General features: G+C 48.1%; 1 protein-coding gene across 2 annotated transcripts in view; it reads right to left on the reverse strand.

Moving 5' to 3' along the window:
- Rnft2 (ring finger protein, transmembrane 2) overlaps positions 1–13,641 on the reverse strand; it is a 55,536-nt gene that overhangs the window by 22,522 nt on the left and 19,373 nt on the right. For both annotated transcript variants that reach the window (XM_027414173.2, XM_035443266.1), the window contains exon 7: positions 12,602–12,755. In XM_027414173.2, the coding sequence (XP_027269974.1) occupies positions 12,602–12,755 (154 nt within the window). The remainder of the gene's footprint in view (positions 1–12,601; positions 12,756–13,641) is intronic.

Genomic DNA, 13,641 nt, shown 5'->3' on the forward strand with positions numbered 1-13,641 from the left:
ATTGTGCCCAGCTCCATGTGTCCTGTCTATTCCTTGGGACAGGGCACTGGGAGGGTCCTGCGTGCCAACGATAAGCAAGGAGCACTAAGAGTAGTCACAGCATTTTCCATTGGGGCCACCCTAGGATGATGACGCAATTGGGGCATAGTCAGGCCTCCCCTCTAGACAGCCACTATCCAAGTTGGTGAAGGGTGTCATCTTTCAACCTGGAAACCTATTTCCAAAGAAGATGGGGTGGGATGTGATGGGGGTTGGGGGACAGAGGAGCCAGGATTTCAGTAGCAGCTGTGTCCCTGATTCTCCCCTAGGATTCCAACCGCCCCTCCTCCGTGCTGAGTGCTTGCCATTAAAAACAAACAGTATCATTTGGTTCAATATAAAATGAATTAAAGGAAATTAAACTGCGGGGACCATGTGGTCTGTCTTGTCTGTTGTTGTCTGAGGTTGTTTTTCATCTTTCCCAGTAGGGAACAACAGCTTGGGGGGTGTGGAGCAGGGCAGGACCGCGTAAATAAATAAATAATGTAACCCCCCCATACTAGTGTAGGCCAACATGTGAGAACTCCCAGGTGCCCACTGTGCCCTGTCCCTGCTGTCTCCCTTGGTGGCTGACTGTAGCCTTTAAGAGTCTCCCAGGGGATGGAGTAAAGGGGCAGGCAGGGGGATAAAACCAAACCAAACCAAACCAAAATGATAGCCAGGCCCTTGACACAGAAGAGGGGGTCCTGGGTAGCTGAGGGCTGAGGCTGTGAGTCTGAGGCTGGAATGAGGGTGTGGGGCCTGAGTTGACAGGGGGACTGTTATGACTATGACCCACTGTGCAGAGTAGCGGTGGTTGCCGTTACCCTGTGATAGGTTGGCAGGGGTGTGGGACTGGGACATATGCATGTGCACAGGAACATGTATGCATGTATGCTTGCATGTGTGTGTGTGTGTGTGTGTGTGTGTGTGTGTGTGTGTGTGTGTGTGTTTGATAGAATGCTGAAACCCTGAGTTCTGAAACTAAAGAAATAGGATTTAAGTGTCTGACCCATCACTCACTAACCCTCAGTAAGTCAGTGAGGACCCTTCTCTGTGCTTCAGTATCACTATCTGCCAAGTGGAGCAGCTGAGAATATCTTCCTCACAAGGTGTTATGGGAATGTGTGGATGTTTGAATGAGAATGGCCTCCATAGGCACATATGCTTGAATGCTTGGGCCCTAATTAGTGGAACTGCTTGGGAAGGACTAGGAGGTGTGGCCTTGCTGGAGGAAGTATGTTACTGGGGATGGGCTTTGAGGTTTCAAAAGCCCACACCAAGCCCCAAGTGACTCTGTCTCTCTCTGTCTGTCTCTCTGTCTCTGTCTCTGTCTCTGTCTCTCTGTCTCTTTGCCTGCTGCCTGTGGATCAAGATGTAAAGTTCTCATCTACTACTACAGCACCATGCCTGTGTGCTCCCTGCCATGATGATATGATCATGGACTAACCCTCTAAAACTATAAGCAAGCTGCTGATTAAATACTTCCTTTTGTAAGAGTTGTTCTGGTCACGGTGTCTCCACACAGGAACAGAACAGTAAGTAAGACAGCAGGGAATAAACTCACATACATGAAGCCCCTAGGATGGGCGCAGACACTGGATTAACATATGATACTTACTATGTTACTAATCTCATGGGTCCTCAAGTATATGCCCCTTACATCTGAAAAAGGCCCAGTGTTTCACACTGCTGTTCTGCCACAGAATGCTGTGTGACCCTAGATAAGTTAACACACCTTGCTGAGTTAGCCCATCTGAAATGAAGCATAAGGGTCCTGGGGCAGAGACTAGTGTCCCTTAATGCCCCTTGTTCCCTTCTTTCAACAGAAAACTTTTCACATGGCTTTAGGTTCAACAGCACCGGGTTACAACATGACACTCCCAGAACAGCCTGCTGGTTCATTCATATGGTGGAGCATAAACCAATGTGGTCTAATCCAAAAGGACAGGAGCTAATTTGAGGAGAAGAATATACAGGAACACAAATACAAAAACCCCAAGACAGGAGCATCAGCTGGCAAGAGAGCTCAGTTGGTAAAGGTGCTTGCAGCCAAGTCTGATAACCTGTGTTCTATCTCTGGGACCCACAAGAGATATCCGTATATTCTCTCACTCCCACACACATGCCATGGCAAGTACATGCCCACACACACAAAATCAGTGTAAGAATAATAATAATAAAAACAAGAACTGAAAGGCCCTGACATCATGATGGTAGCACTCTCTCTGTGAGAATGTGGGATTAATAGGAAATCACATGATCCCACAATGCAGGGCTTCCCAGTCACAAATCCAAGGACAAAAATGAGATGCTTTTCATCAGGTTCAATTCTGATAACTGGAATGGGCACTTCCTGTGTTTTCTATCTTTTCCCCCCTATGGTTAGTTTTTTAAGGCAGGTGTAACCTAGACTTGTCTTAAATTCATAGCAATCCTCCTGCCTCAGTCCTCCCTCCACCCCCGCCCAGGTGTAATGAATTTGTACTTTTTACTGAAAGGTTCTAGTTGTTTGTGGGGCCAGGAAGATGGCTCAGTTGGTAAAGCTCTTTCCCCAGTGTCGATGTAAAAAGCCAGACTTAGAGGCAAAGTACTCATGATCCCAGTGAACCCAAGGTGGGAGGCAGAGACATGCAGATCCCGAGGCTCAATGGTCAGCCCACCTAGCCGGGGAGTTGAGTTCTGGACCAATGAGAGATGTTGTTTCAAACAAAAGCTGGATGATACCTGAGCAATGACAGAGGTTCTCTCTCTCTCTCTCTCTCTCTCTCTCTCTCTCTCTCTCTCTCTCTGTCTCTCTCTCTCACACACACACAAATGCACACAAAGAAATAAAAATAATAATTAAAAGTATTTTTACATGTTTGTTTAAGCCCAGGCTGGCCTTGAACTGGAGACCCTCCTGCTGGAATGATGAATGCCCCATTTGTGTGTCTGGATGCTTTCCTGCCTCCAGAAAGCACCACCTTAGTCCCAGGCTGCCATCTTGTATCCTCTTTGCTAATGAGGCCACAGCTTCCACTTCTGCAGTCCTGTACTCTCCTAGGTATCACTGTGAGATGCAGATGTGGTTGACACTTCAAGCCAGGAGGTGGCGGAGATTGTCATCTATCACGTGGGTATGCCTCATCTAACCCAAGGAAAGGCCATATGAGTGAGGGATGGCATTTCCTGGTGGCAGGGGGGACTTTTGCCCATGGCTACAGTGTCATGCCTGCCTAAACTTCCAGGCTATCCTGTAGATTTCAGATATGCTCACCCTGCCACCATTGAGCCTGTTCCTTGAAACAAACCTCTCAAAGCACAAGTGTGCTACTGGCTCTGCTTCTCTGGCAAGAGAATCTGCCTGAGAGGGATCCCTGACAGATTCCCACCAAAGTCATGGAGACTAAACTGCCCACTGCTGCTCAGGCAAAAATAAAACAGCAAGAAGGGAGCTACTGGGCCAACCAATGTCTGGAAAGATGGGCAGTGCTGGAGTCGTGCTCTGGGTCCACATTTAACACTGGAGCCTTTCCAAAAGACAGTGATTTAGCCTTCATTAGGACTGGCTCCTGGCCCCCCCTGAAGATGAGGTACATCACAGTCCTGCTAACACATCAAGAAAGACATTGGAAGTGCAGCTTATATCCAGCCTGGGAGGCAATGCAAACTGCTATAATCAACTGGGAGGGGGGACCCACTGGAATTCTCTATAAGGTGGGAGATACTCACTCCAACGTTTCCATCCTGGACAGCCACATTAGAGAAACCTCTTGCATGTTTGCAAGGGATGTTGGGCATTATATTTGTTATGTTGGTAAAAGATGAAGAAACAGTTTAACCATCACAACTACATTGGGTCAATTAACTTTGGGAGTATTACACAACACTGAAAAAGAATGAACAATGGTGTATGTTCAGATCAGGCACAGTGCTTGCTATGGTCATGACTTCAGGGCACACCCCTGAGGTTTCTGACTCAGGGTATGAGGCAGAGCCTAAGGATGTGTATTTCCTGCTGGTTGCCAGTAGAACCTCGGTGCCAGGGATCAGAATTGAGGTCTTCATACTTGCAAAGGAAGCATTGTCCTAACTGAGCCATCTCCCTAGACCCTGATGGCCATCTTTGAAGTTGCTATATCAATGGTCATTTCCTGGGCAGCAACTGAAAGTGACTAGCAGGGGCTTCTATTATGACCCCACTTTACAGATATGGCAACAAAGGCAGAAGAGGTCAAACACCTGGTAAGTGGCAGAAGGATACTCTGACAGGAAATGCACAGCCTCTGGGTCCCAACTTTCAATTACCACATTGTTCCCTGTGTGTGTTTATCTGGAGCCATCTTCAAGGGTCAATTGGATGGGGAGCTAAGAAAGGCAAGGTGACCTGGAAGAACACCCACCCACCATTGTTTCTGTGTGTACATATGGCTGTAAAAACACTTAAGGATGAGATTTTAACTTCCAGGAGGAGGAGAAACTGGATGTCTAGAGTAGGAAGGGATACACACAGTGCATGTATGTGAGCCTTTGAGCATGTCTGTGTATGTGTGTGAGCATGTGAGCATATGTGTGTGTGTAGGTTTATGTACATATGTGTGCATAAATACAGACACGCTGTTTTGGAGCTTTGACCTTTGAACTCTGTGATTCTATTATCTATTAACAAAATAATTCTATGGTAGTAAAAGGCAGACATCTAGATCAAAGGAGCAAAGAGCTCTTGGAGGGCTGGTCTTGGAAGACAGGTATGATTCTGTCTGGGTTACTGTGACAAGGTGTCACAGAGAAGATGGCTTCAAGACAAGAAACTTCTTTCTTTTTAGAAACAGGATCTCACTATGTAGCCCTGGCTGATGAAGAACTTGCTAGACCAGGCTGTCCTCAGATTCAGGGCTCTTCTGCCTCTGCCTCCTGAGTGCCCAGATCAAAGGCGTGCACCACCATGCCCAGCTCATGAAATCAGTTCCTCATGGTGCTGTAAGCCAGAGGGCCAAGGCCACAGTGTCTTTGGATACCTGCCTCCATGTCTAGGGATGGCTGCCTCCTACTGCTACCTCCACACCCATTTATATCCCAATTTCCTCTTGATATAAGATACTAATAAGTTCATACTAGGTCAGGGCCCTCCCTGTGACCTCCTGCTATATCTGAACTCAAACTATCCACTTTGCAACTGCATATTTTAAACACTTGGTCCCTATCTGAAGGTGCTGTATCAGACAAAGAATGAGGGGTGGGGCTTGAGGTGGGCCATGGTCCCACTCTCTCTTTGCTTCTTTACTATCTACATCATGTAACCAGTCACCTCAAGCTCCCTCTGCCACAGTGAAGGACAACTTCCGTCCCCATGACTTCTCCACTATGGACTCTATACTTGACCCATAAGCCAGAATCCAACCTTCCACTCATGGGTTGCTTTGGTCCGATGTTCTATCACAGAAATGTAACAAACACACCTCCTTACTTCATTCCTCCTTCAGAGACTATGCCTGGAGCTGTGCGATGGCTCAGTGGGTAAAGGCACCTGCTATCAAGTATGAGGTGCTGAGCTCCATCCCCAGGACCACATGCAGACCGAGCAAACAGACACCTGCAAGTTGTCCTTTGACCACCACCATGTGTGCTGTAGCATATGTACATATACACACTAAATAAATATAAAAATGCAAATATACCCACATGCTGAGGTATGGGTTATGATTTCAATATGTAATTTCTGAGGTACGTGTTTCAGGATGTCACATTAGGGGCTGACCCAGGGACATAAGCAGACAAACACTTGACCCATTCTTTCATAGTTTCAGCAGCATTGCTAAGTAGGGCTGGATAGCTGCCCATCCTCTGTCAACTAGACACACCAAATATATCACTTGTCCCCATAGGCTCATGGCTATCTATAATGAAAAAGTCATTTACCATATTAGTGGGTTGTTGAATTAAACCCAATTCTAAGAATGTTCTAGAATATTACCATCCAGCAGAAATTTTGGCAATGGTGGTAGGGATAGAACTCGGACTACCACACATATTGGACAAGCTCTCTGTCACTGAGCTCTGGTCCTAGCCCTGGAGACATTGTATCTGTGTTGGCTGCACAGGGGCAAACTGCAACTTGAGCCGATGTGGCTGGTGCAGGAGAGGAACATCTAGAATGCAGCTAGCTCACATGTAGAGAACACAGGCGACCTGTATCCGACACACGGGGCCAGCACAGTTCTAGAAACTTGGGCCAAGAGCACTCAAAAAAACAAAGGCAGTGTGGACTAGCCAATTGCTTCCTTTTATTCCTAATAACATTAGGGGTTAGAGTAGATGGTATCATGTGAATTTAGGTTACTTCATCAGCCTCTTAATTAGGGACAGGGTGGGTGTGGGCATGAGGACTGATGTCTGTGGTCCCAGAACTCAGAAGGCTGAGGCAGGAGGATTAAGAGCTCCAGACTAGCCTAGACTACATAGTGGGACCCTGTCTCAAAAGGCCAGAGACAAGGGCTGATCAGATGGCTCAGCGGGTAAAAGGGCTTACATCCAAGCCTGATGACCCGAGTCCAATCCTGGGAACCCACACAGTGGAAGGAGAATAGTGACTCCTGCAAGCTGTCTTCTGACCTGCAAATGTGCTCGTGTGCTCTTCCCCCCATAAATAAATATAATACAAGATTAGAACAAAACAAATCATGAACAAACAAAAAGACAAGAAACAACAGAATGGCAAGACAGGTGTATTGTAGAGGAGTGAGTGGCCAGTGGTTAGGAAGATGTCTACTCAGTTTTACAGCTTCCAGATGCAGTGTGGCCCTACAAGCAGAGAGGCCCTTGAACCATCAATAAACCAGAACAACACAGGACCATGGGGATGGGGAGGCTGGCCCAGCTTTAACCCTGACAAGCAATTAGGGTAAGGGTCTTCTTCTCAACTCATGGCAACCACACTGTGCTTGGGACAGAAACTCCTAAGACATGAGGTTCCTGAGCACCAGAGCTCACACTCCAGTGGAGGTGACGCAGAGTGGGGCAGGGGTGGCAGACAATAGATGTAGATAAAACAATAGGATACATACAAGGAGGAAGAGTCCATGCTGATGATAGGGTGAGTCAGGGTGGTGGAGAGTGGAATCATGGGAAGGACACAGCCCTGGGAACAGCAGGGTGATGCTGCCCCAAGCAGAGGGGATGGGAAGTATGAAGGGCCTGAGAAGGAGAAGGCAAAGCCCCCAAGGAAGCTGTTCTAGGTGGCAGGAGGGAGAAATTATGGTAAGGAGAGAGGTGGGGAAGAAGTCAGGTCTGGCAGGCCCAAGATACATGAGTTGTATATATTATATGTGGTTAATTAATTGATTAATTTGATGTGGGCAAGCACTCTACCAGTTTACACCCCCAGCCTATTACATGGGTTTATGATGACAAATGACAGTTCACCTCAGGGTGTGTGGTGGCTTACACCAAGAATCCCAGCACCAAAGAGGCCAAGGCAGGAGGATTAGGAATTCAAAGCCAGCCCATGATACACAGTGAAACTCTAAGAAACAAACCAATGAAAGCAACGGCAGCTCAGGACACCAGGCCAGAGTGACCGTTTGCAGTTGAGGGTGAGGGTCAGTGGCCGCCATCTTTAGCTCATTTGGGCCACCATCTTTAACCCAAGGATCCCAACTCACCAAGGAGCCCCTCTGTGAGGGTTCCTGACAGACCCTGTCATGCTAGGAGGCATGAGGGAATTTGGGAATTGGTCACAGCAGAGGGATGATTAAGAAGAGGAAGAAAATGAAGACACTCCCCAATCCCCCAGGCAAGGTGGCTCACCCAGCTTCATGTCAGGCCATCAAACGGGGCCAAATACTGGAGGCCTCCAATATCATAATTGCAATATTCAACCAGCCCGCTCTCTCAGTGGATGGCATGGAGGCCAGCACAGGAGCATCTGTGCTGAGGGCCATTAGGGGTCCCTGACAGATGTGTCCCCCCACCACCCACCCCATCCCAGCTGCAGAGGAACACCCGTGGCTTTCTTCCTCCCAGACAAGGATTGATGAGGATTCTCGAGAGCTCTCAGACAGGCAAGGAGAGGCTGCAGACCTTTTCCCAGCCTGCAATTTATCTTGGGAGGGCCATTCACATCACTTGTTACAGGCTGGATCACGCTCTGACCTGGCACATTAATCTCCCCGAATAAAATAATAATCATCAAGGAAGGAGCTGGACAGTTGCCAGGGAGGCATTAATAACTGTCACCACACCTCAGAGGTACGAGAAAAGGTGTCAGGGCCCACCCCCACCCCCTGGTCCAAAGCAGTGCCATGTGAAGGGGAGGGAAGACACACTAGCCTGGATTGGGGGCAGACAGGGATTTTTGTATCCACAGACCTGACTCTTAACTAGTTCAGAAGAGCTCAATAAACAAATCCAGGAAACTAAATTTACTCAGAAAAACCATATCTGCATTCCTACACACAAAAGGTCCCAAGTGGCATTACTCACAATGGCCAGAAGTTGGGAAGCACCCCAAAGTCTCTCTCAAAGGGCAAACGGCTGAATGAATGGTGGTCTGTTCAGTGTGGGATGGGAACCAGTCATGGGGAAAAAAATGAAGGCTGAGCCATGCTAAAGTGTGGTGGTGGTGGTGTGTTTTCTTGTGTGCGTGCTCATATGCATGTGTGTGTATGTGCGGTTGGCGTGTGTGTGTGTGTGTGTGTGTGTGTGTGTGTGTGTGTGTGTGTGTGTGTGTGTGTGTGTAATGCACTAATATGAGTGTGGAGTTCTCTGCCAGAGAGGACAGGTCTTAGGAGTTATCCTCTATTGCTTTCCCCCTTTGCTGCCTGTGTCCTGCAATTCTGGAGTTATAGGCACTTCGACCATATCTGACTATGCTTGTGTTACTGGGATTTGAATCCAGGACCTCCTGCCTGCAGAGCAAGTTCTCTTACTCATTGAACCATCATTTAACCCTGTTTTTTTTTTCCTTTTCTTTTGAGTAAGGTCTTACTGTTCCCAGGCTGGCCTTGAGCTTCGACCCTCCTGCCTCTGCCTCTTTAGGGCTAGGATTACAGGTGTATGAGCTGTGCTAGCCCATGCTACAATGCAGATGAACTTGAAGACATACATGAATGTTGGTTAACAGCTAGGACTTGATATGTGGGAACTATGCAGAGTGGGCAAATCCACAGACAGAAGGCAGATTAGGGCTAGTGGGAGAAGCCTGGGGTGACTGCTTAGTGAATACAGGCTTCCAACTGGGGTGATGGCAATGTTCTGGAATTACACAAGGGTGCTGGCTACACTGTCACTGCATGAAATGTCACAGAATTAATGACACTCTTTTAAATGATTAGTGGTTAATTTTATGTGAATTTTACCTTAAATAAAATATTTTAACTGCCCTTGCCTTATGAAGCATCTGTGAGCAGGGATGGCTGAGAGAAGGGCCCTGCTTGTGAAGGGCTGAGCCACACTCCCTCTTCAGTGGCTGGCCTGTGGTCACCAAGAGGCCTGAAGTCTTTGCCATGTTACTTATATTAGTCTGTGAATGAGAAGTCAGAGCACCCCCTTCCATCCATTCTCCCCTCCCTCCCTCCCTCCCATCCCCCTCTCTCTCTCTCTCACACACACACACTCCACATGTTTCTGATGTATAGAGATGCTGTGGCCCAACAACAAATAAGCTAGATGCATTCATTCCCTTCTAGGAGTTTTGGATATAGAGAGGAAAATGAGATGAGCCATCACATTCACTGTCTGAAAAGGCTGCCCTGACCACAAGGAACAGAACAAGGAGGTCAGAGAGGAGAAACTGAGAAAGGCCACTTGGGTTCCATGGCAGCAAAGTTTAGGGTTCAGCAGTGAAACTGTAGGAGGCTCGACTTTGGAGTCAATTAAGATACAAAATGGACAGAAGTCAATGGCTGCCAGAAGAAGCAAGGAAAAGTGTTCAAGATCATTCTCAGGTTGTGAACATAAACCATGGTCATGGAGGCCTATGTCCAGAGATCCAAAGCAGCTAGAAGGCATCCAGGCTTGGAGGAGGTCCTCTGCCCGTTCTTGGAAACCTGCCCCTAGTTTGCCTCAGCCACAGCTGTGCTGGGGAAGCCTTCCACAGGTGGCCATAGTCCGGGCTTCCCTGGCTGACAGCTGGATGGATGGGGGCCGGGGGAACCATGTGCCCAGAGGACCATGTGTTTTGAATGAAGTTCACTTAATGGCTGTCCCCTAAGCTACATGGGGGCTGATTCAGAAGTGGAACTTGGCAGACCAGACCCCTCTGCCAGGGACAAGAATGGAAGAATTCCAAAGGACAAGGCACATGACAGTAGACACTACTAATGTGTCACCACAAATGATGGACCATGAGCCATTGGGAGGCCCTCCTGCCTCTGGTGTCACACTCTATGCCATCAGCTTACTGTCTGAAGCAGGTGGGCACAGTGTCTATGTCCACCCACAGTAGAAAGCCACAGTGCTTAGACCTGGGGGTTACTTGAGGGTGACTTCTAGTTGCTTGGAAGTCATAGGAACAGGCTTGACTGCTTTTCTGACTGTATTCTTAGGCAAGTCACCAAACCACCCTGTGCCACAGTCACCACAGATGTGAGAAGGGGTGACAGTCATGTCAAAGTGAGATCAAGTCCACAACCAGCAAATGCCAAGTGGCCCACAGGTGCTTGACAGTGGTTGCTCCTGATAGGAGCCAGAATGGGCAGGAAAAATGACCTCGATTGACAGTCAGTTCTCTGGAGTCATTTAGCATCAAAGGCAAGCTCTGGTAGGGATTCTGCCTCTCCTGCCTGCCAGGCTGACCCTGCAGACTATGTACATCCAGGAGACTCCAGCAGTGACAGGTGATCCAGTGTATGGAAGGAAGGGGCATAGCTGTGTCTGCTAGCTTCAGCCCCAGCTCCTCCCCAGCCTGAACTGCTGTGCTCCAGGTTTGGCTGTGGGACAAGAGGAGGGTCATGAAGGAGAAATGCCCTGTGCCTTCAGGTGGCTGGTTGAGGCCTGTGTTCCTGTAGGAAGTGCCCTACTTTGTTCAAGCAGCTAGCGGCTGCAAGCTATTCCTGGCTGAGGCATATGGACTCCACAAGACGGAGAATATGACTCTTGAATTCTCACTGACTGGACCTATTAGAGCTTGGGAGAGACAGGATTTCCTGGAATACAAAGCCACCACATGTAAATACAAAGCCAGGACTCTGCACCATCAGGAAAAGCTCTGGATTAGGCATCATGAAGATTAAGTCATATTGGTGCAGGTGGAGCTCCCCAACCCAAAACTACGGCATTCCAAAGGCCCGAAAGTCTGCAACTGAGCTCAGACATGAAGAAATACATAAGCGGAAAATTCCACCTTGACCTCCCATGACACACTGCAATGGAAAGCAAATGTGCCAACAATATTGTCTGAAGCCACCTTCTCGCCATGTGGGCGAGACAGGTGAACTCCATGTTTATACACAGATACATTCCCAACATACCTCATTATGAATATGCAGATAGTCTAAAAACTGAATTTTGGATGGAGGACAATGAACTTGTACCATGTAGCATTCCTTGTGCAGTTTCCTATGCACCAGGCTCAGGCAAAGCACTTTCTCTCTGCCCAAAACCAACAGTTTCCTACAAGGTCAGCACTTCTAATGGAAGGCACGATTTCCATCAGTAGACAGGTAGGAGCTCAGAGAGGTTTCCTTATCCACCTAACATTATACAGAGCAGACAGGAATCCAGCTGGATTCAGACGAAAATGTGCCTGAGGCTGAAGTCCTTGTGTCTAACCACAGGCCAGGCTGATTTTTTGAGGTCACATTCATGGTCCCTATAGGAATGGCATGAACTAGACAGATAGAGGGCCATGGCTATTACGGTCTGGGCAAGTCGGGAGAGGTGGCTCAGGGCTCCTTTATGCCTAGTGGTTCCTTTTCTCACTTCCCTCTCTCTGTGTCTTTATGCTTCCTGACCCTGCTTTAGGGCACAGAGATATGGCCTCATCCAAGAACACCTCAACATCTTATGGTTTGGACTTACCCGAGTCAGTGCATGGTGGGGAGAGAAAGGCAGCTGCTCAAACTTTAACCCCTAGTGAGTTGGGTCAGTTGTCACTCAAGACTGAAGGCCAATTCAACCTGTTATCCTCAGAGTGAGTGACAGTGACAGTTCTCTTTCTAAAGGCCATTCCTCAAGAACTCTTAATCCTGAAGTATTTCCCTCTTGCATACTACAAAGCATTACTGCTCCCACTTCCCCATTTGTCCACGACAGGCATTACTAGTGGATCACAGAGCCCTTTCTCCTCTGAGAATCAGTCATATTTACAGAAAAGAATTCATGGAATGTACAGCATCAAACACCGTATCACTCTTTACTGAGAGATGAAGGACCCAGGCATATGGACAGGCTTTGCATCTCTCCCTCAGGCAAAATCAGATGAAAATTCTATCCAGGAAAGCTGTGAAGAAAACATACTGAAGGGTACAGATGCAGGGACATCATGGTGGGCAGAGGGCAGTGTTGCATTAGCTCTTCTCCAGTTCTCTCCTCCTCTGGGAGGTGCCTGGAACCCACACTTACCCAGAGACTAGGGTCTGGGGTGGAAGTAGCCAGCGCTTACCTTGGACTTGACAGCCAGGATGATTTTAGGCAGGGCCACGATGAGGCACTTGAGGGCAATGGTGATATACTTCAGCACAAAGTCGGCAATCCCCACGATCCACAGCAGGTCAAAGAAATCCAGTGTCTCCAGGTTGGGCTTCAGGAATATGAGGCTGGGGGAGCGTTCGGAGAATCAGTCTCTCATTTAGACCCTGGTCCTATCATCTTTCACTCACTAGGGGGCCTTGCAAATATCACCAACAGAAAGCACACTGACCTTGTAGTCACACCTGTGTGGTCTGCTTCTCCATCTACCACTGACCTGTGTGTGACTTTAGATGGGACTGTCAATCTCCCTGAGCCTTAGTTCCCTTAAGGGTTAAATGACGATATCAGCCTGGAGCATCATAAAGGTAACCCCATTTGCATTTTCTTGTATGTATTCATGTGTGTTCAGGTGTGTATGTGTGTACAGATGAGCACCTGCATGTATGTGGAGGTCAGAGGTCAACTTTATGTGTTCCCCAGAAGACATCCACCTTTTTTTCTTTTTATTGATACAGGATCACTTGCTGACCTGGAACCCAGCAATCAGGCGAGGCTGGCTAGCTGGTGAGTCCCAAGGGTGTGCCCCTGCCTCCACCTCCTCAGTGCTAGGGTTCTGGAAATCAAACATTGGTCCTTGTGTTTGCCTACTAAGTACCACTCCTCCATCCTACCACCCTCCCCTTTAGTTTTACGTATCCAAAATAGTCTTCATAGGAAGGAGGGAAGAGGAGGCATGGAGGGGGAAGCCCTATGCCCTGTGCTAAGGTCCTTCAGGGATCTCATTAACCCTCCCACCATAGGGGCTCTGCAGTGAGCATGGCTTAACCACACTTCAGACACGAGGGCCGAAACTCAAGGTCACAAGATAACCATCCAAGGGTATTTAGTACCAGACAGACTTGCATTCACATCTAGGCTAGTCAAATCAACTCAGTGTCACCAGCTAATCAGGGCCCATTGTCTCTTCCCTACCTTAACTGCCAGGCCTGGATGATCACAGATGTACTACAG

The sequence above is a fragment of the Cricetulus griseus genome, chromosome 4 (genome assembly GCF_003668045.3).
Source record: "Cricetulus griseus strain 17A/GY chromosome 4, alternate assembly CriGri-PICRH-1.0, whole genome shotgun sequence".
In the NCBI taxonomy this organism is placed as follows: Eukaryota; Metazoa; Chordata; class Mammalia; order Rodentia; family Cricetidae; genus Cricetulus; species Cricetulus griseus.